At 51.4% G+C, this 23915-nt stretch overlaps 9 protein-coding genes across 9 annotated transcripts; 5 read left to right on the top strand and 4 right to left on the bottom strand.

The window, feature by feature from the left end:
• Positions 1 to 266: 266 nt before the first annotated feature.
• Positions 267 to 2082, bottom strand: SETTUDRAFT_42031 (uncharacterized protein; the record flags this gene model as incomplete). The annotated part of the gene is made up of 2 exons (XM_008028891.1): positions 1788 to 2082; positions 267 to 1734 (listed from the first exon to the last, which is right to left on the bottom strand). The coding sequence occupies exons 1-2, from the start codon at positions 1874 to 1876 to the stop codon at positions 267 to 269; spliced, it is 1557 nt and encodes a 518-aa protein (XP_008027082.1). The 5' UTR covers positions 1877 to 2082.
• An 827-nt stretch (positions 2083 to 2909) lies between these two features.
• On the top strand, positions 2910 to 5320 carry SETTUDRAFT_91863 (uncharacterized protein; the record flags this gene model as incomplete). The annotated part of the gene is made up of 3 exons (XM_008029164.1): positions 2910 to 3120; positions 3173 to 3582; positions 3635 to 5320. The coding sequence occupies 3 exons, from the start codon at positions 2910 to 2912 to the stop codon at positions 5318 to 5320; spliced, it is 2307 nt and encodes a 768-aa protein (XP_008027355.1).
• Positions 5321 to 6215: 895 nt separating this feature from the next.
• SETTUDRAFT_163639 (uncharacterized protein) lies at positions 6216 to 8861 on the bottom strand (the record flags this gene model as incomplete). Its single annotated transcript, XM_008029163.1, has 4 exons — positions 8411 to 8861; positions 7928 to 8347; positions 7097 to 7879; positions 6216 to 7048 (listed from the first exon to the last, which is right to left on the bottom strand). Coding segments are annotated over exons 1-4 (2267 nt in total), but the record flags the coding sequence as incomplete, so codon positions are not given.
• A 608-nt stretch (positions 8862 to 9469) lies between these two features.
• On the bottom strand, positions 9470 to 11399 carry SETTUDRAFT_163638 (uncharacterized protein). The gene is made up of 2 exons (XM_008029162.1): positions 11125 to 11399; positions 9470 to 11075 (listed from the first exon to the last, which is right to left on the bottom strand). The coding sequence occupies exons 1-2, from the start codon at positions 11316 to 11318 to the stop codon at positions 9566 to 9568; spliced, it is 1704 nt and encodes a 567-aa protein (XP_008027353.1). The 5' UTR covers positions 11319 to 11399; the 3' UTR covers positions 9470 to 9565.
• Positions 11400 to 11983: 584 nt separating this feature from the next.
• Positions 11984 to 13735, top strand: SETTUDRAFT_154440 (uncharacterized protein; the record flags this gene model as incomplete). Its single annotated transcript, XM_008029161.1, has 1 exon — positions 11984 to 13735. One exon carries the CDS (start codon positions 11984 to 11986, stop codon positions 13733 to 13735), a length of 1752 nt encoding a protein of 583 aa, XP_008027352.1.
• Positions 13736 to 13915: 180 nt separating this feature from the next.
• Positions 13916 to 15339, top strand: SETTUDRAFT_20330 (uncharacterized protein; the record flags this gene model as incomplete). The annotated part of the gene is made up of 2 exons (XM_008028696.1): positions 13916 to 14504; positions 15275 to 15339. The coding sequence occupies 2 exons, from the start codon at positions 13916 to 13918 to the stop codon at positions 15337 to 15339; spliced, it is 654 nt and encodes a 217-aa protein (XP_008026887.1).
• Positions 15340 to 18652: 3313 nt separating this feature from the next.
• SETTUDRAFT_32053 (uncharacterized protein) lies at positions 18653 to 19111 on the top strand (the record flags this gene model as incomplete). Its single annotated transcript, XM_008028806.1, has 1 exon — positions 18653 to 19111. The coding sequence occupies one exon, from the start codon at positions 18653 to 18655 to the stop codon at positions 19109 to 19111; it is 459 nt and encodes a 152-aa protein (XP_008026997.1).
• A 1895-nt stretch (positions 19112 to 21006) lies between these two features.
• SETTUDRAFT_32052 (uncharacterized protein) lies at positions 21007 to 21570 on the top strand (the record flags this gene model as incomplete). Its single annotated transcript, XM_008028805.1, has 1 exon — positions 21007 to 21570. The coding sequence occupies one exon, from the start codon at positions 21007 to 21009 to the stop codon at positions 21568 to 21570; it is 564 nt and encodes a 187-aa protein (XP_008026996.1).
• A 1099-nt stretch (positions 21571 to 22669) lies between these two features.
• Positions 22670 to 22999, bottom strand: SETTUDRAFT_32051 (uncharacterized protein; the record flags this gene model as incomplete). Its single annotated transcript, XM_008028804.1, has 1 exon — positions 22670 to 22999. The coding sequence occupies one exon, from the start codon at positions 22997 to 22999 to the stop codon at positions 22670 to 22672; it is 330 nt and encodes a 109-aa protein (XP_008026995.1).
• Positions 23000 to 23915: the final 916 nt, after the last annotated feature.

Genomic DNA, 23915 nt, shown 5'->3' with positions numbered 1-23915 from the left:
GTAAAGGTAATCGAAATTTCGAAATATACTGGGTATCAAATTAAACTATACATCATCTCCCTTCTCAATCTTCTTCTTCTTCTTCTCTCCCTTTCCAAATGTTACAAAGAATAAACCAACGAAACCCCTTTGTTTTTTTGTCTGTCATCCTAGTACTTATAGTCATGTCCAAAAATTATTCACAGTTAATCCCCCAATTCCATTCCCCCTTCGCGAACAAGAAAAGGATAATGACTGACGTACACATACAGATCACTTTGTCATCATTACCGCGCCGTCACCGTTACAGTCTCCCGGATCGTTTCCTTTTCAGTTGTAGTTGCAGTTTCGGTGACAGTGAAGACCTGGCTTGGGGGTATGGGCGTGATGATGAGCGGGCCTTCAGACGTTGATGTTGTTGTTGAAGAAGAAGAGGATGTGGGCTCAGGCGGTGGCGCGGATGTAGGCGAGGCGCTCGTGGGTGTTGGTGAAGACGGCGCGGCGTTTGATGTTGGTGCGGGGGCTTCTGGGATTGACGAGGTGGGAGATGGAGTTGGCTTTAGTGATGTTTCTGATGGCGGTGGTGGAGGGGGTACCGCGGTGGAGGAAGGAGATGGCGCTGGAGCTGGCACTGTAGACGAGGTTGGCTGGGCTTGGGCCGAGGTTTGTGGTGAGGAGGAAGCGGAGCTGGGGGGAGCTGGCGCTGGTGGTGGGGAAGTAGGTTTGGGAGCTGAAGAAATGGCTGAAGAGCTGGGTGCTACTGGCTCAGGGGCGGCAGAAGTGGCCGGCACTTCTGGTGCCGTACTGGGCTGTGCGGAGGCCATGACCGTCGTGAAAGACGTGATGATGACTACTGGTGGTATATGTAAAGACTGTGATGGCACAGATCCAGCTGGTGTGTTTGTGGTGGATACCACTGGCACTTGGGCTGGGCTGGAAGTGGGTTGATTGACTACCACAGATGACGAGACTAAAGACTTAGACTGCTGGACCTGTGTAGACCTGACTGGTGCTGATGGCGACGCCCCAGGTGTCGATGTAGCCACGCCAGGTGCCGGGGCAGATGGGTACACAGTGGTGTACGATGTGACAATTATACGCGATGTCGGGTCTTCAGCGCCAGTCACTGGCTTTGAAGTCGACACTGCAGGCGAACTACTTGAGACGATGCATGCTGCCTTGGATGTGATGACCGGAGCTGGACTAGAGCTACTGTTTGATGGCTGCAAGCTTGGTGCTGCTGCTCCAGGATGGGTAAAGCCAGGTAGTTTTCCAGAAGTAGATACTGGTACTTGGCTAGCTCCAGAAGAAGTGCGTGAGGCAAGTGACGTAGAGCTCTCCTCGATGGGCGAGTATGTGAACTTGGGGATTTGCCGACTAGTTGCACTAGCTGTGCTATTTTTGACAACATCTACCTTGCTCGACGCGGCCAGTGAGGCAGCTGCAGAAGAAGTAGGTATGGGGCTATTCTGGGCAGATGTTCGTCCTGGATCCGATGTCGATGTGGGTGTTGTCGTCGAGGACTCTTTTGTCGTAGGCTTTGGTGGAGGTGTAATGAATGATGTTGAAAAGACAGTTTGTGGATTTTGTGTCACGAGCGGCGAGCCATCTGGGTTGACAAAGGTGATGGCTGGGGCTATTGACGTAAATATTGTCTCCTGAATGGGCTGCACTATGAGAGCCGTGTCTGCTTGCACAGTCTTCTGTTCAGATGTGGAATGAATTGTTGAAGAAGTGTTAAAGTAGCCAGTAAACCTAAGTGGGCTTAGTGAATTATCTTGTTGGGGTGTTGGAAAAGAGCATCTTACTGGCGTCTCTGGTGGTTCTTTGGGACCGGCCCACCAATTACACATGTTGAGAAAGCTGCCAGCAGCAGAAGTCTACAAAAGATGGCCATTTTCACGGCGATTCTGAATTAGAGTATGGAAACGAAAGACCAATGGGTGCGGATGCCAGCGCTTAGAAGCAAGAGAGACAAAGAAAATGACAGACTGGAGAAACAGACTGAGGAAAAGTGGACAATAAACAGAACGATCGACAGAGAAAACCGAAGACAAGGAAACGAACCAAGGAAAGAAACGAGCAGCCGTTTGTCTCAAGCACGCGATAGTCCAGATGTCCCGATGGCTACATGGCTTCTGGGCCGGCAGCGGGTTTTGAAGCTGCATTAGCCGCCTCGAGCACGGTTTGAGGCGACAACGGGGCGGATGACAGCATTGGCCCAGCATTGTTGCAGCAGCCTGTAATCTGGACAGGTCACTCGAGGCGCAGACGAAAATACGGTCAGTATGCAAAGAGTGGCTGGGGAGCGCTGGTGTGCTGGGTTGACGTTTCATCGGTGGGCCAATGACACGACGCCAGGGCATAGTACAGCGACCAGGCGCTTCGCCTGACGATTCCTGGTCTCGACGCCCGCAATTGACGTGCCGGAAATAGCGTGGGCAACCTGAGGCTGGCTGGCGCGATGCGATACTATAGCGGGCTTCAGCTGCCGACGCCCACTGCCTCGAGTTGGTTGTTTAGCGTTGGCGGAGCGCCGGGCAACAGAAGCGAGCAGCCGGCAGGGCCTCGTCGCCCCAATAGGCAAATCCAGAGGCTGGCGTGGATAGCAGCGGCCATGGGGACCTGGACAGAGCAGCGCTGGGACGGTCGCGATACCTACCGTGGGATGGGTCGGGGATGGGTCGGGGGAGGCGGTGATGGAGAGCTGCACGTGCCGCTTGTTCTTCCGTGCCGGCGGTGACGGGTTGGCCAGGTAACAGGCGAAAAGCGACCAGGGACCGCCGACACGATGCGCGTAGGTGGGCCTGGCGAACAACGCACAGCTGCAGCGTTGACGGGCGGTAGGTCCAGCCTTCTCTTCTCTGGAGATTTAGCCTTCCGCTGTCTGTCCTCCTGTCACCAACCATTCCCGTCCCCGGGCCACCACCATGAGCGTACGCGTCGTCGCGAGGATCCGTCCTCTGCTGAAACAAGAGGTCGATACAGACACCATCGTCACGGCCGAGAAGCTCGAGGGCGACACTACCGCCGCAGTCGTGCGCATCCCGAGTCCCAAGAACGACGCCGAGTCCTTCAGCTTCCAGTTCAGCTCCGTCTACGAGCAGGACGCCACGCAGCAGCAGCTCTTTGACGCCGAGAGTGAGTACTCGTCTGAACCGAGGCGTCGCGCCCACGATTGACCTTGACCTAGTCGCGCCCACGGTAAAGCACCTCTTCAATGGCTTTGATCTCTCCATCTTCGCCCATGGCTGCACGGGCACCGGCAAGACGCACACGATGCGCGGCGGCAAGTCACTGGCCGACCGCGGTGTCATCCCGCGCCTGTTGAGCACCATCTACCGCCGGTGTAAGAAGATCGAGAAGGACTCTGCTGGCGCCACGCAGGTAGAGGTTGCCCTCGAGTATTTTGAGATCTACTGCGATCGCGTCTACGACCTCTTTGAGCCCCCGGAGAAGCGCACCCCATCAGGCCTGCCCATCAGGGACAACCACGGCAAGACGGTTGTCGTGGGCCTGACCGAGAAGCCCTGCACGACGCTCAAGGAGTTTGAGCAGCTCTACGACCAAGCCAACATGAACAGGTCGACGTCTGCTACCAAGGTACGCGTTCCGCCCACACGCGTCTAGCTGAACGCCACTGACAGTCGTCCAGCTGAACGCGCACTCATCGCGATCCCATGCTGTGCTCTGTGTCAAGATCACTCAGACCACTGAAGACTCTGTCCGCGTCAGTCGCGCGTCTTGCATTGACCTTGCAGGATCAGAAGACAACCGCCGAACAGACAACAACAAGGAGCGCCTCGTTGAGAGCTCAGCCATCAACAAATCGCTCTTTGTACTAGCACAGTGCGTCGAGGCCATTAACAAAAAGGCCAGCAGGATACCCTACCGCGAGTCCAAGATGACGAGGATCCTAGGCCTGGGTCAGAACAAAGGCTTGACCGTCATGATTCTGAACCTTGCGCCCACCCGCGCATACCACCTCGACACTATCAGTTCACTCAACTTTGCCAGCCGAACAAAAAAGATCGAGGTTGCCGAGGTCGAAAACGACCCCATGTACAAGACGGCGGTCAAGCCCTTGGCAGTAGCCAGTGGTGCAACCATGGCACGTCAGCCGCTGCGCTCACTAACAGCTGCCACCAACGCCAACCTCACGGAACTAGAGAAGCAGAAGAAAGGGGAAAAGCCCACAAAGGCATTCTCTGTATACTCTGACTCCCGCAAGGCGGCCCCTCGTGTTGCTAATCTCACACAGAACCAGGGCATTCGACGAGCAGAGGCTCCCAAGCGAGCAGCTGAACCCAGCAGCACTTTTGCATCCCGACCAACCAAGACTTTCCGGACAGCCGACACGGCCTCGCGGTTACGAACTGCTGAGCCTGTCCTGACCAAGGAGTCAATCGAAGCTCTCATCGCGCAAAAGGTCGATGAGAGGCTCGCAGAAAAGGCGTTGCAAGATGCAGGTGCTTCTGCGCCAGCACTATCAGTCGAGCTCCAAAAGCGCCTTGATGAACTCGAACATCGCATTGACGCAAAGGAAGAGGACGGAAAGTCGCAGGGCCTGCAGTTTTTGTTGATGGCAAAGCAACACCACATCCGCGGAGAGGACGCAAGCGCACTGAGAATGTACCACCTTGCACACCCCTACTTCCCCGGTAACGCCAAGCTGGAGGCCAAGATGAAGTCGCTCGAAGACAAGATACGCGCCAAGAAGGAAGAGGCCATGAAGCACGTATCTGCACCCGTCGAGCTGCCATCCCACACCGTGCCGTCACCCACGCGTCTCCCGCGGCTCATGGCCCCGCTCAAAGCCGAAAAGAAAACCGAAAAGAAAATCCCCAAGCCAAAAGTTGTTAACCGAGAAGAAAAAGAAGAAGAAGATGATGATGACGAAGATGAAGAATTTGCCCCTGCCCCGCCCTCTGACCACGACGACTCGTACGCCTCCGACGACAGCTTCCAGTACAAGACCAAAGCCACTGCCACCCGTAAAGCCAAAAAGCCAACCAGGAAACTGCCTGTATTCCGTGATACCACCACTGCCGCCTCTGCTACCGCCACTGATAAACCTGCCTCGAACCCCGCTCAACACACGCCCCGGACCTCGCACCTGCTCAAGATCATCAACTCGCGCGACATCAACCAGATCAAAGCTCTCAAAGGCGTTGGCGCCAAAAAGGCTGACAGCATTGTAAACTGCCTGGTTGAAATGGACGATGCTGAAATCCGCGACTTGGAATCTCTGGCTATGCTCAAGGGTGTCGGTGGCAAGACGGTGGATAACATGAGAGTGGGACTCGGCCTTGGTCTTGGTGCTGCTACCTACGACTTCTGAGTTCGCTAACCTTCCCTCTTCATCTTCGTCTTCCTGGGATTGTCGATTTTATTTTATTTTTCGTCGTCCCCTGGTTGATTCTTTTTCTTCTTCTTTTCTTTTCTTCTTGCTTTCTTTTCTGGTTTCGTCTCTCCTTCCAAAGCATGGTGTTTTGGTGTTCTTTCTCCGACACTCTTACACTCTCACACTCTCTACATGGTGGTACACACAGCTCAGCCACCAAGAAAAAAGACTGGTTGGTTGGTTGACTGGTTGTTATTTTTTGCATCACATCGCATCGCATTGCATTGCATTGCATCGGCTTGGCGTTTGGGGTTATTTTGGCAGCAAGCAGTTGCAGCAGCCACAGCATAGAAGATCCTACTTCTTTGTCTTTTTGTCTTTTTTTTTTGCATTCATCGGCATTTCAGCTGGAAATTCGAAAAAATCGCATCCTTGACAACAATCATCGTTCCGCACATTTCTGCCCGTCTTCTTGTTTTTTTGTTCTTTGGCGGCATCATTTGTTGGTTATGATTCCACTTATCTACATACATAACTGTTGCGTATCACGACATGAAATGAGTAATGAACCAAACACAAAAGCATATTTGGACACACTGGCGAAAACCGAAAACCGAAAAATAAAAAAAAACACACACACAAGACTGGTTTGAGATATCGTGTCATGATTTAAAAAAAAAGTAACAAGAGAGTAGCACTGTTTCATTATCCGGTTCACCGTCACAGAACGACGGTGTTGATGCATACGCCGTAAGACATCTAGAAAGGCCAAACCCAGTCCGTCGTCTCCTTGGGATCAACACCTTCATGGAAAGCATAGTTCCTGGCCTTGATCTGCTCATCAAGCAACTTCTCCCTGGTGGCTGCACCCTTGTTGCCCAGAGTGGGAATGTGGTCAATGGCATCAATGGCCAGGCTGTAGCGGTCGGTACCATTACGTATAGCCAGCTCAAGCGGTGTGTCAATGTTGCCCTTCTCCCTGTATCCACGCACATGCAGGTTCTGCTGGCCTTTGCGTCCGTACGTCAGACGGTGCACCAGCCAGGGGTATGAGTGGAAGTTGAAGATGCAGGGCACGTTGTCCGTAAAGATGGCCTTGTATTCGTGGGCCTTGAGACCGTGCGGGTGTTGTTCTGCGTCGAGCAGCTTGAAGAGATCGACCACGTTGACAAAGCGGATCTTGAGCTCGGGCAGGTGGATACGCAGTAGTGCTGTGGCTGCCAGCGACTCGTGCGTCGACACGTCTCCGCAGGATGCCATGACAATGTCAGGCTCCTCGCCGTTGTCGTTGCTAGCCCATTCCCAAATACCCACGCCCTTTGTGCAATGAGCAATGGCTTGCTCCATGGTGAGGTACTGGAGGTGCTCCTGCTTGTCGGCAACAATAACATTGACGTAGTTCTGGCTGCGGAGACAGTGGTTCATCGTCGAGAGCAGACAGTTTGCATCTGGTGGGAGATAGATGCGAACGACCTCGGGGCTCTTGTTTGCGACCACATCCAGGAAGCCAGGATCTTGGTGGGTGAATCCATTGTGATCTTGACGCCAGACGGTTGATGTGAGGAGAATGTTGAGCGACGCAATCTTCTGTCTCCATTCCACTTCGAGACACTTTTCGATCCACTTGCAGTGTTGGTTGACCATTGAATCGATGATGTGGATAAAAGGCTCATAGCTGTTAAGCAATCCGTGTCGTCCGGAGAGGACATAGCCCTCTAGCCAGCCCTATAGACTATTAGTAACTGGTTTGCAGACTGTGATGGAGTTTCTTACCTCGACCGTGTGCTCAGACAATATCTCCATGACGCGGCCTTCCAAAGCCAGGTTGCCGCCGTCCTTGTCCACGTCCAGGTACTCACCCAGCCACACCTTCTGGGTTACTTCGTACACATTGCTAAGCTTGTTGGACTGCGTCTCATCGGGGCCAAAAAGACGGAAACCTCTCGGGTTCCGCTTCATGACGTCGCGGAGGAAGTTGGCACAGTTGGCCATACTGCCCAGCTTAGCAACACCGCCCTTTGTGACTTCTACAGCATATTCGCGGAAATCAGGCATGTGAAGCTTGGTCCGGATTGAGCCACCGTTTGTAACTGGATTGGCGCTCATTCTCCTGTTGCCGGTTGGAGCCAACTCCCTTAGCTCAGGAATAAGCTTACCGTCCTTGTCAAAGTGCTTGTCAGGTCCGTATGAGCGCATCCAGTCCTCGAGTGTCTTGAGCTCCGTCTTGTCCTTTAGGACGTTTGTAAGCGGGACTTGATGCGAACGCCAGAATCCTTCGAGGAAATGGTCTCCGTCAACCTTGCTGGGGCCAGTCCATCCCTTGGGTGTGCGGAGAACAATCATTGGCCAACGAGGCCTGAATGCCTTGCCCGAGTCCCTCGCTTGTTTCTGGTACTCGCGGATCTTGGTTACACAGCGTTCCATGGTGGCTGCCATGGCTTGGTGCATAGACGGGATATCGCTTCCCTCGACAAAGTAAGGAGTCCATCCGTATCCGACAAAGAGCGCCTCAAGCTCCTTGTGGCTGATTCTAGCAAGGAGAGTAGGGTTGTTGATCTATGCAGCATTAGCGTAATCGCTTTGCATTCGCGTTCTAGACAGTACCTTGTAGCCGTTCAAGTGTAGTACCGGCAAAACTGCGCCGTCTGTAATTGGGTTGAGGAACTTGGTGGAATGCCAGCTCGCAGCCAGGGGGCCCGTCTCAGCCTCTCCGTCTCCGACCATTGTGAGAGCGATCAGATCTGGGTGATCAAATACCGCACCAAAAGCGTGAGAGACGGAGTAACCAAGCTCTCCACCTTCGTGTAGACTTCCCGGTGTCTCGGGCGTGGCATGGGATCCAATTCCTCCAGGGAAAGAGAAGTATTTGAAGAAACGCCTCATGCCCTCCTCATCCTCGCCCTTTTCGGGGTAAACCTCGGAATAGACACCCTCAAGGTAACTGTTCGATAGGACAGCTGGAGCGCCATGGCCAGGACCCGAGATGAAGATTGCATCGAGGTCATATTTCTTAATGAGGCGGTTCTATTCCAAGAAAAGGGCGATTAGCAAATCAATCCAAAAGTCGCCGCACACAGGCAATCATACCATGTGGATATAGGTGAAACTCTGTCCGGCATCCGAGCCCCAGTGACCCAACAATCGCCGCTTGATATGGTCCAGGGTAAGTGGCTCGCGGAGGAGGGGATTCCTTCGGAGGTAGATCATTCCCAGACACATGTAGAGAGAGGCGTGGAAGTAGTCGGTCATCTTCTTCACCTCTTCCTCGCTGAGAGGCTGCTCGGTTATCGAAGCCCTTGCGGGGCCAAATGGAGATATGCTGAGGTTTTCGACATCTTCGACAAGAGTCTCAGGATCGGAAGGGGGTTTGGCTACCATGGCATCCATGGTGATTTGTTAGGGGAGTACGCCGCTGTTTTTCAGATTACGTAGATGACGTCTTCGCTTGAAGTGGACTTGACAGTGGGCGATTGGCCGTTCAGAGCGCTAATTGCGTCACAAAGCAGTCGTGGAGAGGAACTGCAAACGGGGAGAGAGGAAAGTTTTCAATTGAGCGTAAAGAAGTGCCAGAAACAAGAGCGTAGAGGTGCTTTAAGAGGTGGGTGTGTAGGCTGGAGTGTTAGCCGGCGGCAATAGCGGAAATGCTCTCCTGATGCATTGACACTGCGTAATTGGAGGTGCTACTGCAGCGTGGTCTCATCATAGCAACGAGTTTCCTATTGGCGTATACGAGGCCCGTTGCTATGTACGTCATGGCCTGATGCGCCCACCAGAAAGTGGGGTTGGTCCAACAACACGCTAGGAACGCGTGCTTGGTCTCTTCACCTTTGTGTGGTTCGGAACGCCTGATCGCTACACCTATAGGGAAATGTCAGGCCACTTAGATTAGCGGCAGGGCGCTTATTCAGACGTGGATAGCAGAAATCAATTGCCTTGGTGGTATGATGGACCGGCTCATATGCAGCAAGAGGCATATCCGCGGCGGAAGGCGGCGGACACCTGGGTCGAGAGCCTCCACATTACGTCCAATCTTGGTTGCGAACCAGTTTTTGATGCGGGTGGAGAGATCTGCGCAGGCATCTGACAGTTAGACAGTTGGCATAATCCCTGCAAAAAAACTCTGGCATGGTGTGAAGAAACAACGTCGCGGTGGTAACCGTCTATTGCGCCCAAGCAAGCCATGGGTTGATATCAAAGTCGAGTCTATTCTAGTTAATCGCAATGGAGAAAAAAATGTCGCCCTCAATGCATTCCGTAATCGCCCTCGGCAGCAATCGTCCTCTGGCACTCGGCAAGGATAGCTGCCTGCCTTGCCACGTCTGCCAGTCTTCCGACGACCATCTTGTTGCCGTCCACGAAACCGTAGAGCGCATACGGTATGTTGACCTCTTCACAGAACTCTTGCACCAACTTCTGCGTCTTCCTCAGGTTGTGTCTCGGGACACGAGGGTACAGGTGGTGGATGGCCTGGAACTGGAGCCCTCCGTGGAAGAAGTCTAGCCATTGCGGACAGTCGACATCCATTGTCGTTCGCAACATCTTCTGGGCAAACGACTCGTGAACGCCCAAGTCGGCTGTGCTCATCGCAAAATGAGACAGTGTGATTTGCACATGGAGCGGCGAGGTCAGGGCATGCGCGATGAGCACAAACCAGAAGCGACTCCAGTTGTCTGGAATGGACTTGTACACGACTCCGTAGCCGTACCAGGTCCAGAAGACGACCATGCCCGCAAGCTCAAAGTAGCGATGCCACCACGCCGGGCCTTTCCTGGGTCCTTTACCAAGCAGCAAGTACATCCAAGAGAGTCTGTAAAGATTGAAACGCGCAAACAACATGATTGGATAGTAGGTGTAGTGCTGAATCCGAATCATGACTTTTGCGAAAGCGTCATACTCCATGACCCATCCGTAGAAGGTCGTTGTAAGACTTTCCATGAAGCGGTGCGTGATGGAGAAGAAGGGAATGTATTGGATGTCCGGGTCGTGTTCCGGGTGGTTTGTGACAAAATGGTGAACATTATGGTTGTACTTCCACCAGCAAGCGCTCAAGCCACCCATGAAGGAGGCGATGAACATGGCAATTGTCGAGTCTGTGGTGAAGTCGTGCGTGATTCCCATGTGTCCGGCATCATGGACTGTAAAGGTGAGCTGGTGCCAGAGACAGGCAAGAGGAATTGCACTGGTAATGTACCAGCCCGCACGTAACATGAACAGGAAAGCACACAAGAAGAAACCATAGCGCAAGCACTCGATGCCGTATGCTCCATAATTGCAGTCGTAGAGTCCTTCTTTCTGAATTCGCACCTGCAGCTCGCGGTATTTTCGCGTGATGTTGTCCTGTGTGACTGGGTCTACAGATGGGTACTTGGCCTTGTCCAAGTCGAGTTCTTCCTGGGTTCGCCTGTCGAGAAGGGACATCTTGGGATGAGACTTTTTGTCAAGTTCAACCGATGAGATGCTTGACGTGGACGTGGTTCTCGCCATGTTGTTGCCGTTGCGTTTGCGGAGAGAATCAGCGGGTCGGTCTGCCGGTTCAAACAAAGGGCTGTTGTTTGCAGAAGAGGAGGAGCTAGCAGCCTCTTGCTCCGAAGCCGAGCCTGATATAACATATTCCTCCTCTGAAAGCCTATCCAGCTCTTCCTTTGTCCTGAACTTTCCTCCTTGGATCGGGGGTAGGAAGTTGTCCCATCGTCCTTGTACTCGGCCAATCTGGTAGCGGCTCATGAGCTCGAGCGTTTGTGTGGCGTGAAATCTAGAAAAGATAGGTCAGCAAGGTGCTCGTATACAGTCTAAAAACATACCGGGTGACCTCGTCTGTTGCGTCCCGTCCTACCATGTGGCGAATGGCCTTGTCACCACCAGGATGATACGGGAGCCAGGCATCGAGCTTCAGGACCTTGTTGTCTACAATGACAATTGAGCGGCCACTGGCAATCTGAGCCTCAATCTCGCGCCGACTGAGTACCTGCGACTTTCTGTCGGTCTGGGCGGCCATGGTGTGGCGCGATGGGATGCGGAGCGAGCGGTGTGGTGTACAAAATATGAATACTGGTGCAGCGTGCAAGGCCTCGATTGGCACGGGGAGCGGGTGCTGAGGAATTCAGGCTATAGTTCAGGACGAAGCGCGCATAGCAGCAGATTGGTGGAGGCAACGCCAGAGGCAGCCAGTGGGAGCAGGTGAGAGTGGGCTGAGCTGGACTGGCTCAATCTGGGGGAGGGAGCGGAGCTGGCGTCGGGGGGTCCCTGCGCCGTTGTCCCAGGCACACACATCGTGCCCCACGTTCGGCGGTCGCTACGCCCATGTGGGCGAGGGCGGACGAGAGACATCACATGTCGAGGCCAGGGCACAGTAATACATGTAGTTCGCGTGGTTTGCACATTGTGCGCGTAAATCTCCCGTCATCAGGTCGACCCTAAGCGCCCCGACATGGCGAGGAAATCTGGTACAGTCTATGGCTGGTACCCCTTCCCCACCTGGGCATGCAGTTGAACGCTTTTGCCATTCTCTTCGGGCAACTCCGCCGCCGTCACCAGATTAACAAGAACCTGCGGCTGCGTCAGGCACGCTCCACAGCATATTAGGCAGCAAACATCTGGTCGACTGCCCGTTTCCTCTTGCTTCCTCATCTCCTCGTGGACAGACACATGGCGCCCGCAGACATGGCCAAGGATATCAAGGACCTGGCAAGAGAGTGGCTGGAGCTGGACCAGGACAAGACGACGACGGACGAGATATACAAGCTCCTGGTGCACGGCGACTACGATGAGCTGGAAAGACGACTGCGACACCGTATCGCCTTTGGTACCGCTGGACTCCGCGGGCCGATGCAGGGCGGCTTCGCGTGCATGAACTCGTTGACGGTCATTCAAGCCTCCCAAGGACTGGCAGCCTATCTCCTCAAGACCGAGGAAAATGTACAGAAACGAGGCGTCGTCATCGGCCGCGACGCGCGACACAACTCGGACAAGTTTGCCAAGCTTACCGCAGCCGCCTTCGTGGCAAAGGGCATCAAGGTGTGGTGGTACGAGGACCCGAGCCACACGCCCATGGTTCCTTTCGGCGTGCGCCATCTCGAGGCCGCTGCTGGCATCATGATTACGGCGAGCCACAACCCGGCCAAGGACAACGGGTACAAGGTCTACTGGTCCAATGGTTGCCAGATCATTCCCCCGCACGACAGCGGCATTGCAGAGTCCATTCTGCAGAACCTGAAGCCAGTCACGTGGGATACGTCGGTAGTGGAAAGCTCTCTGCTGGTCGAGGGAAGTTTAGCCCTAGTGGAGGATACATACCACAAGGCCATTCTCTGTGCTGCACAGCCCGAGCATACCCACGTCAAGATGGACCCTGAACTTCGATTTGTGTACACTCCTATGCATGGCGTCGGCCTCCCCGCGATGCAGAGATGCGCCGAGACACTCGGAGTCACTTCTCAGATGAGTGTTGTCGAGGCTCAGGCACAACCAGACCCAGATTTCCCGACGGTCAAGTTCCCCAATCCAGAAGAAAAGGGGGCGCTCGATCTGGCAATTGAGACTGCAGAGAAGGCCTCGACACGCCTTATTCTTGCAAGTGACCCGGATGCAGACCGACTTGCGGCGGCCGAGAAGGTAGGGGACAAATGGCACATCTTTACTGGCAACCAACTGGGAATACTGCTTGGCTCGTACCTCTTTGAACGCTATCCCAGTTCCAAGCCACGAGACAAGCTGGCCATGTTGGCGTCGACAGTCAGTTCTCGGATGCTTGCAGCCCTGGCGAAGAAAGAAGGCTTCAAGTTTACCGAGACCTTGACTGGCTTCAAATGGCTCGGAAACGTGGCACGGCAGCTCGAAAATGAGGGCTACCATGTCGTCTACGCCTTTGAAGAAGCGCTGGGGTACATGATTCCGCAGACGGTGCACGACAAGGACTCGATCAGCGCTGCGGCAGTCTTTCTTACGGCCGCGTCACACTGGTCGTCGCAGGGACTTACGCCATATGCCAAGCTGCAAGAACTGTACAAGTACCTTGGCTATTTCGAGGACGCAAACACGTATCTCGTGTCGCCATCGCCGTCGGTTACGACGTCGGTGTTCACAGCGATCCGCGCATTGGGCAGCCCGTACCCTTCAGCCATCGGCTCGCGGAGGATCGTGCGTTGGCGAGATCTGACCCTGGGCTATGACTCAAAGAGCAAGGACCACACGCCCGACCTGCCCATGGACGCGACGAGCCAGATGATCACGTGCGAGCTGCATGACGGCGCCGTCTTCACCGTGCGAGGCAGCGGGACAGAGCCCAAGATTAAGCTCTACATTGAGTGCCAGGGCAAGAGTAGCGACGAGGCAAAGGCGGGCGCTAATGGCATCTTGGAGGATCTGCTGAGAGAATGGTTCAAGCCTGAGGAGAACGGCCTCCGGCTCGCGTAGAGTAGGATACTGCATCCATGTATGCCATGTTCGACTTTGTTGTTTCCAGTCGCCAAGTGAGGTGAAAGCGACCGTGAAGCAGGCGCAAACGCTCCATTCCACGCCTTCACCACCCGTATTTATTTTCCATACCATGTCTTCTCGCAGCCCGCCACAACCTGTACAACTCGCTCTCACAACATGGCGTCGACCCCCCTAAGCCCCATCGCCAGCCTCCTGGCGTCCTGGACCGCATCTCAAGAAGCCATCAACATTGAGCTGTCGCTCTCGTCCGAGCCCGTGAAATGGACAAAAGGCCAAGTCGAAGCGCAGTTCAAAGCCCTCAGCACCAAAGTCCCGCCGATATCGTGTCCGCGCCTGCCCGCTCCACGCATCCCCAACGCCATCACGCAGATCAACTACGCGCGCAACAACCCGCCGGCAATGCAGCACTACCTCACCCATGAAGCCGCCTGGCTCGCTCGCCGCATGCTCTTCCAGGCCGGCTACCAGTCGCGCACCCAGTACACGACACAGGAGCTCTACTATTTCGCCGAAGAAGGCGACGCCATTGTGCGCGTCAACGGCAGGCCCTTGACCGATGTGGAAAGGTGGCAGCTGGAACACGCGCCCGAGACACTGGCCCTCGACGACTGCCAGCCCGCAGATCTGAAAATGAGAGTGGGAATTGCAATGGTGATTCCCGCTTGGACCGTCTACTGCATCGTCGTTGGGACTAAGGATACGCTGGTTACAACGGGTGGCCTGGTGCCGCGTCGACGGTATGCTGGTAAGTATAGTGCTGTGCAAGTTGATGCAATGACGTTTTGAGCTAATGCGCATATGAGGTCTGGCTTAAGTAGCGGCAAGTACACCTAAGTAGGCCATATCCTCGAGTTCAGAGTTGGAGGGAAATGGCCACGGAGGATTGCCCGAGTGTGAGCGTTGCTTCTGCAACTACCATGTATGTATCTGTGTACGTATGAGTGATGTATGTCATCCCGGCTCGCAAGCGATGGCGTTCTCTGCACTTTGCCTATTTGGGCGAGAAAAGTGCTCGGTCATGTGACATGCCGTGTCGCGCTAGTGGACTGCTGCTCTTACCACCCTCTCACCAGAAACAGTGATACAGCCTGCTAGGCACGCTATGGCAAACTCTCTAATGAGGTTACTTCAGAATATAAATCATGGAGCGCTTTTCCGTGTACATACGACCATAGGTACTAGAATTCTGTGTCTCTCGTTCGTCTAGTAGTACTCTTAAGTTATTCAGTTATTATAATAGAGTATATTAAGATAATATTTAGCTAAGAAGATAATTTATATGTTCCTTTGCTAATACCTTTAATGTGAAGTATTAATAGCATCTATATTTAGCTACGAAGACAATGCTTTACATGGTCTTTTGCTAGTGTTTTTGATGCAAAGTATTGATAGCATCCATTATTAGGACACACTGAGACTGTGTTCTCGTTTGCATTTAGCCCTCTATGCCTTCGAAGATGGTCGAGGCATTTCGTAAAGCTTATCTTTGTTGATAGACTAATAACATCCCCACAGTTCATTCCACATTGAACCTGGATATTGTTATTGGCCTGGTAACGTTGGATCCACTGGAAGAATAGATTAAGTTGCTCTTGGATGCGCCATTGATTAACTAAGTATTGAGCAACCTCAATTGTTACTGTGTAACTCCCTAGCAATAGTTAGTAATATACTAGATATAAAACATAACTATAAACTAACTTGTTGACCTTGCGTTCTTGATACGGAGCGGGTACGCTAGCTGTCTCCTGACTGCAATAGCATGTTGTGAGTTGTCCTTATGCGATGGGTGCTCAATTAAGTAGACTAGGTCTACGTAATCAGGCCTGAAATGAACTTGGAGTAGTCTACCGTGTATGAACATCTTAAACTTCCTAGTTGTTTGTCTAGCGAAAAGGCCGAGCGAGTCGATGTTCACTAAAGAGGCGGATTCATCGTCGTCCTGGACAACAACAATACCGTTCTTTTGCAATTGTTGGGGGGGTTGAACAGATAGGGGTAGTTGCTTAACCTTCTCTTTAGTGTGCTCAAAGTTTGGGTTTCCTGAATCTGATGAAGTAGAGCTTCGCAGTCGTTTATCATGCACTGTATCAACTCTTTGTTCACTTGCGACATCTGTTATGTTCTGCTTAGAGGGTAGGTTATTGGGGAAGATAGTTCCGCTGACAACTCCTTTACGAGTGTCCTAGGACTGTTGTTGAGTGGACTTGGTGGTCTGGCCAGTCTGGCTTGATGCTGTATGCGAACTTGAGCTGTGCTTTAAAGCATGAGCTGAAGTTGAAGATTGAGTGGCGCTTGTTTTGCTAATAGTCGTAAAAGGAGGCTCTTGGGGGTGCGTAATATCTACGGCTGATGGTCTTGGTGTGATGTAGACTGGAAGAGTTACGGATGGTTGCAACGGCAGTGTTGCATCGTGTCGCGCGCTATCTCTGGCGAATAGCTGGAGAGAAGGAGATGTATTTGTGGTAGGCTTGCTTGGACCGTTGAAGTTGTGTACGATACTTGAAGGCTGTGGAGTCTGAACGCAAGGGCGAAGAATGTCTAGTGGTTGAAGAGGAGATTCTTGAGATTGAAGAACTGAAGCACTGCTTTTCTGTGATAAGACTGTGCATGGGTGTTGAATAGTTGGTCTAGAGGGAGCAGTGCCTCCACGCGCCTCCACGGTGCCTCCACGCTCGGCCGCCGTGGGTGGTGCAGACAACGGGCTGGTGGCAGTGCCTGCACGCTCGGCTAGCGTGGGTGGTGTAGAAAACGAGGTGGTGGCAGTGCCTCCACGCGCCTCCACGATGCCTCCATTCTCGGCCGCCGTGGGTGGTGCAGACAACGGGCTGGTGGCAGTGCCTCCATTCTCAGCCGCTGTGTCTGGTGCGGACAACGGGCTTGTGGCAGTGCCTGCACGCTCGGCTGGCGTGGGTGGTGTAGACAACGGGGTGTAGGCAGTGCCTCCACGCGCCTCCACGGTGCCTCCACGCTCGACCGCCGTGGGTGGTGTAGAGAAAGGGTTGTAGGCAGTGCCTCCATTCTCAGCCGCCGTGGGTGGTGCAGACAACGGGCTGGTGACAGTGCCTCCACGCTCGGCCGCCGTGGGTGGTGCAGACAACGGGCTGGTGGCAGTACCTCCACGCGCCTCCTCAGTATCTTCATGCCTTATTGTGATCTCTGGACGCGTCTGTGTATTTGTTGTGATGTCTTGAATGCTTCTCTGCCAGCTGCCTTTGACTCGCTGATGGTGAGGTTGGTTACTTCTCTCTTTTACGTTTGTTGTGTGTGTATAGGCTGGCCTGCTGTTGTCTGAAGCTAGACGCGTCGATAAGTAAACGGAATTGTGGGGATTCGCTTTTGAGCTTGTGGCGTTATTGCTTGCTTGAGACAGGGTTCTGATATGAGACTGAGCTGATGGGCTGGTTGTTGTGGTGGCTGGGTTTGGCGAAATAGATGCACCGCTCGCAGTCTGCTGAAGATGGCTGTTGCTACCCTAGTAAGGCAGACTTAGCTGTATATCAGGCGTTGCGGGTGTCGTTGTCGCTGGGTAAGTGTGAGTAGACTCGTCGCGGTCGTCGTAATTGCCTTTGATGTTGACATTTCCAGAGTCGAGCATCATAGCAATCACTATTTGTACACCCTCTCTCTTTAAATCACTGGTTTTCCGCCTATGTATATTACCCCACCAGAATTTTAGTTGATCCAGCTGTCTTTTGACATCTCGTCGAAGGTCACTGACTGTCGTATACGCAGATAGCAGTTTCAGTTTCTGGATAGCCACCCCTGCTCGCGTAGACAATACATCTGTATTATGTTTAGATCACATCTTCTCTAGCGGGATTGAGACATACCTTCTGTGGACTTCGCTTCCTGCGGTGCACAGTCAGTGCGGATTAGCATGCGCCAACCATTCTTGGTTTAACTATCCATTATTTGTGGATAAAGAGTGAGTAGTTTCTAACAAGGGAACTTTGTGTGGAGGGGTGATAGGGTAATGTTGTTAATAAACATGATGTCACATGAAAGCAAATATGGCAAGCACGATGTAGGAAGAACCAAAAACGCCTTAGTATTCTTCCCTCAGCTTATTTCAATGCGATCATTCCCTGGTGCGCGTGTACGCCCCGTCCTCGATTCGCTCGAGCGACGGCATGTTGTTCTGGTGTAGTTGTATGCCAGTCGGGTTCACGAGCGTAGTGTAAGATGGTTGATGAAATGTGGTGAGAGAGCGAGTAGTTATTGGATAGCAGATAATGTGAAGAATATACAAGCGTGGCGAAGCAGCCTCTTACCTGTCTGCAGTGATTGACGTGTCTCTGTGATAAAATTAGCCTCTGGTTTAGGCAAGGTCCCAGTATGCGAGAAAGAAAAGTGTTTGCTTGGATTGGGTCAAACGGAAACTCTTTCACGATGGAACAGCCAGCTCCAACATCTGCGCAACGGCCTTGCGTATCAGACACGAGTTCTCTTAACGCATATAACCTACTTCCAACATCTGCACAACGGCCACAAGTATTGCAGTTCTTTTCCGATTCGTCAGATCAACCACGTTCGTGTTCCCAGCTAGCTCCAACATCCGCACAGCGACCGCGCGCGTCTAATGAGATGTCATCGTCAAGCGGACAGAGCCCAGCATCTTCACCCGCTGTTCATCCAGCCCCTATCATCCTACTCTCCACTTCATCAAGTCAGCCAGTTACAACATATGCTCTGGAGCCGCCGCGCGAATTAAGCCTGTTCCCGTCCTCGTCGGTTGACCCACAAACGCCATACGATGCTGACGAGCTAAACCAACCAACAACGGCATCCAACAACCCTACATCCAACAATCTGCATGAGAACTCGTCCTAATACTATTTTCTAGAGCGCAGCGGCGCGCGACATGATATCCAAGCCACGTCACCACCACGCATGCCGCTGTCTACGCCCGTCGCCGTGTCTGACTACGGATCGAGCTTCAGTATACCTGCATCGCTGCTTGGAGCCATGGATGAACATAATAAGAACGTGGATGGTCAAGACAGAAACAAGGATGCGAGCCATGACTCAGAAACGACACGTTGGAGTTGGGGCACATCGATCGACGAGACAATGAGCAATGACAATGGTGTGGCAGAGCAGGACCAGTACAGTGCTGGAATAGAGGAGGAAGAGCAACCATTTGCATTTGCACAAGACCCGTCGCCGTCGGAATACAAGCCAAGCTCGAGTCGAGATAGGTCTTATTCGTCTGATGACGAAGAAGTTGTGGCAACGGCACTTTTGGGTGACAGCATGCCTAGCAAGTCAGAGGCTTCATTAACACCAAATGTACCTACAAATTGCGAACGAAGACGGTCAGAGCGTATAAAGAGGATGCGGCGCATCTGATATACCTTAATACATCTCTGAAAACGACTTTGTAACTTAGCAGTATGACCAAATGAACTTTGTATTTGCATGCCTACACACATTTCTGCCTCCACGCCTACACGTCCATGCCTCCATGCCTACACACAGTCCTGCCTCCACGCCTACACACATCCATGCCTCCACGCCTACACATCCATGCCTCCACGCCAACATATCCATGCCTCCACGCCTACACACATTCCTGCCTCCACACCTACACATCCATGCCTCCACGCCTACACGCTTGTACATTTCTATCATCTTGGTATATATTCTATCAAACTAGTCCAATTTTGGAATGGTGTTTCCCGCACCCGCGGTGCCTTCGCAGACCGCACCTTCTCCCACCTATTTATTGTCCGTCTTTGTCCACACTTCGCGTGTCCACCAGCTACGTATATAATTTTCATTCAGAATTGCACCCATCCGCCTCGTTGTCGCACTCAACGCCCATAAACTGCGCCGCACGTTCTGAAGTCTCAGACACAACGTCCACGCTTTCGTCCACCCGCCGTTATACACAACCACCCCGCTTGTCAGGGTATCGCCCACGTATCGCATTCGCCACCTACACCTGTTGCCTGGCAGCGGCTCGCAGGTGTTGGAGTATTGCTTAAATAAGAACAGACCGCTCGCTTCTGTGTCGCGTCACAGGACAAGAATGTCTCAACAACAGAGCATCACTGGAGACGAAGATGCCTTCAAGCTGGCGCTTGGAGAGTTACAGTACTTTAGCGCCAATGCTATCTCTGTAGAACTTGTGCGAAAGCGCGTCCGCGATAGTCAGCATCCAGCAGCGAAGCTTACCAGCGGACCACTCAAGACATTCTGCAACAAGGTTATCCGGGAGCTTAAGGCATTAGATACCCAGCTAGAGCCAGACCAATCGCCAAGTTCAGTGTCGCATACCAACGTAGGTCCAGATGATCGTTAACCTACGCCATTCGTTTCAAGACCATGCGCAGTACCTGGAGAAACAACCACGCCTAATTACTCTACGAGAGAGTGGATGTTCAGATGGGTATGCGAAAGCCACCAACAAATCTGTAACAATTCTAACTATCTGTAGGAGCAGATGCACGATGTTCGAATTAGTATGCCGTTCCTCGGCTCTAGGCTCGAATCGCATCAGTCGAGATTGGAGAAACTTGGGCTTCCACCAGATTGGCGTCACAGTGGAATGCCCGCGCCAGGGCAAGAGTTCGCATACATGGACCACGTTCAACAAGAGCAGGAAGCGATGGCATAGTTTGGGTCGTATGCTTCACCGTGGAGCGACACCAGAGCCTCTTCTATTGCAGACATGTCCAGGCTGCTCTATCATACTTCAAAAGTCCCGCATCCAGACATGAGAAAGTCAAACGCAGATCTCTTTCGTTCTCAACAGCGTATGCTTGTTGTACACCTTATCGCCCGTTTTATTCATACATTCTCTGATACTGTAATTATAAACCACTCGATTATTAGTACATATATTAACAGTGATACAGATTCAATCAGCTACGCCACTTCGAATATTCGATGAGGGCTATAGTAGTCAGCCTTCAACAGCACCCGATCATTTTGCGCTTTTTATTCATTTCAAGAACGATAGTCGCACTCTAATACCAATAGCACTCTAGGTGACAGGGTTAAAGAATAATGCGTGCGCGTTCTATAACAAGAAGTTCCACTAGAACTTCTTAAGTGCATTCCAAAACATCACGTCCTTTTTTACAGATGCCCGTTGGCCAATGCTTGGTATAGCTGACGTTATATTTCAAGGCAGCAGAACAAGAGACAACGACTGTTCAGTATGGCAACTAAGGATGTTCGAAGATGTGTGGTATTTCGCCCCCGCCTCAGACTAGGTCCAAATACTACCACAAACAACCATGCATTTTCTCGAGCCATATATAGGATGGAAGAGATACACTAATATTAAGAAGCTTCTGCAAACTCTAGCATTAGCATCTCGGCTTGTACTCATCCACAAGGCACCTTCTATGCCATTTGGGTTACTAGCGATAACTGACATCACCCTAACTGACGTCGCCTGCTACCCTCCAACCATCGACACTAAGACAACTTCGCTGCTTCCATTGGACGAGACAGGGAGTCGACTCCACATCAGCGATATCAACAACGCAGCGGCTGACAGCGACTATACATCGTATCCTGTCGACGATCGACCGTCCTGTGCAGCGTACTTCAGATGCACGTCACCCCTAACCACAAATTCAACTCTTTGTCAGATCCATTGGGAGGGATATATGTCGCTCAAGTCATCTCTAAGACCTTCGGCTCCAAACATTGTTCAAGGGTTTCATCTTCTAACAGATCCATCCATTGTAGCACAACTCAAAGCACTTATCTGGTTGACTGAGAATCCAACTTATCTCTGGCTTGTCGACACTGAGTTCTGTCCTAACAAGGGAACAGAGGCTTCGATTTTCTAGGTCTGTGTTAAGCAGTATTAGTGTAACGACCAAATCATCAACACGAATATCCACTACGAGGGATTCAATCTCGCCGCTTGCGATAGTTCATTACACCCTCATTTTCGTTCAACATTTCAACGAATCTATGGACTATTAGACTACACAAATGGCATCACGCTCTCACAGCTTGGGGAGCTAATTCGCATGAATGGTTTTGACTATAACAAGTCTGCAGTTCTATCTTGGTTTACAAGTATTGATACAAATGCTATTTTTCGTGCGTTATAAGGATTAAATTCTATATTTAAGCCAAAAGAGGATGTTACAATGCCTGAGAGTTGTTCGTTAGTAACAGGATTTTAGCCAATTAATGTTGGTCATCTTGTTCGCTGTATGATACAACTCTAGTCATACACTCTGCGCTACGTACATCGCATGTTATGTCCAAAGACAGCGCTGGTTAACTATCATCTTGCGAAGACGGACACGTTAGCATTAGAGGAAATTATATCTATGGTTGTGGAAGAAGGGAAAGCATTGCTAAAGCAGTAAAGGAACTTTATACAAGACATATTGCTTTAAGAAGAGTGTATATAATACGCAGGCTACCTATTCATTAAATACATTAAACCATGTCGCTTTCCTTAATGCGGTTGCGTGAAATCATTTAAACGTTTTGCTCCCCTGCAAGTTTTGGTATCGCTTGGAGCCCATCTAACCACTTCTTCCTCTGCCTTCTTGACCTTGCCATATCCTTGACAGAAAGTCCCTCAATGACTGGCCTGTATATGAAGCATTAACGTGTTTGTGTCGCTCCGTGCATCTGCTTAGCAATGCGCACTTCTTTTAACAGAAACAGAGCTGGTTCGAGGAAAATCATGTAGTTTACGCATGTTAGATCAATGTTTGGTGCGACTGCATCTAAAACCGCGACCAAGATGCGAGGGTCGCTGTTGTGGGTCGGTTCCTTGCTGCTGTCATTGCTAGTCATGAGACTGTCCCTAAATTCCTGGTGCTCAGAATCCTTTGCTCGATGTTGGAACTTCCTAATGTTTTCTTCTTGTATTCTTGCATTCATGTTTGAATTATAATTGGTGATGCTCGCACTTCTATGGAGCTATTGCAATGCAGCTGTGACCATTAACTGAACAAACGTATCTTGCACGACTACTACCATCTTTTCAAGTTGACATTCTCCTTTGCAATCAACCGTGGTGGGTGCGGCATTATTCGTAGTTTGAAGATCTCGCATGATTCGGACGTCCCTGGCCATGATCCCCTCAATGACAATCCTTAGCCATTGCATCTTCGGGTCATCTATAGTTGTTTGCACCACCCTTTCAAAGAGGGCATCCTCAGGCCTAAAATCATGCATCTCTAGAGCCTTACTCGATAGGTCGTAATATAGAGATAGTGAATCAATGTCCTTGTCTTGGTGCGATGGCATCTCCACCCTTTTCTATTTCTTAAACTCGTCGTTCTTAATAAGTTTGATTAGTGATGGCAGAGTTGCTATGACTTGGCATGTTTCATACATTCGAACAAAAGTAGACTTTGGGATGAGTGAGTTGATATCCTTGTTAGGGGTGTCTTGATCAACTGTAGATTTGAGTGCTTGCTGAATGGTGTTGAAGTCGTAGTTGCATATTTCTAAGCATGCATCTTCATACTTCAAACGTTCTCCTAAGAGGATAGGGTTTGGAAGTGGCTTAATCTGTCGATTCTGATCATTGTCTAGGAAGAGGGTTGTGTCGTGATACCGCCTGATGGTGATGGCAGACAAGAGCTGTCTGAGCTTTGTTGGGTATTGTCGACGACCGTCCTTATTGAAAAACTCTGCTTGCACCACACTTCTAGCGTTTGTCTTGCTCAATAGTCCGCGTATTTTATTGAGGATGTTATCTTGCATTGATGCCTGACACGCATGTTTTTTATACTTGATCTTTTGCTTGAACTATGTGCGTATAAGCTTAAGATATGGCGCGAATTCTTCACGAGTTGACCACTAGAGACTGTGTAGGATGTATACGTTCCAAGGCTCGTCCGTATCTGCATACACATTTGATAGACTGGAATCTTTATCTTCATCGTCGACGAAGATAGGCGATGTTTTGGTGTTGCTATAGTTCATACGTGCTGTCTCGTGTAGGAATACTGCTTAATAACCGCCTGTTTGCTTACGTGATGTTTTGTTGCACTAAAGCATAGACGTTGTTTTGAAGTCTGTTGTCCTTGGCTTGTAGTACTCAAGAAAAACATGCCACTGGGAAACTGCTATATTTGTAGTTTTTCCAACGGCCCATTCTTTCTTTGAGTTAGTGTGAATGGGCGGGCACTTGCCTGACTCAGACAGGATATGTGAC

This window comes from Exserohilum turcica (genome assembly GCF_000359705.1).
Source record: "Exserohilum turcica Et28A unplaced genomic scaffold SETTUscaffold_3, whole genome shotgun sequence".
Classification (NCBI taxonomy): Eukaryota; Fungi; Ascomycota; class Dothideomycetes; order Pleosporales; family Pleosporaceae; genus Exserohilum; species Exserohilum turcicum.
The sequence above is the reverse complement of the archived record's forward strand: the minus strand, read 5'-3'. Positions and strand labels throughout refer to the sequence as shown.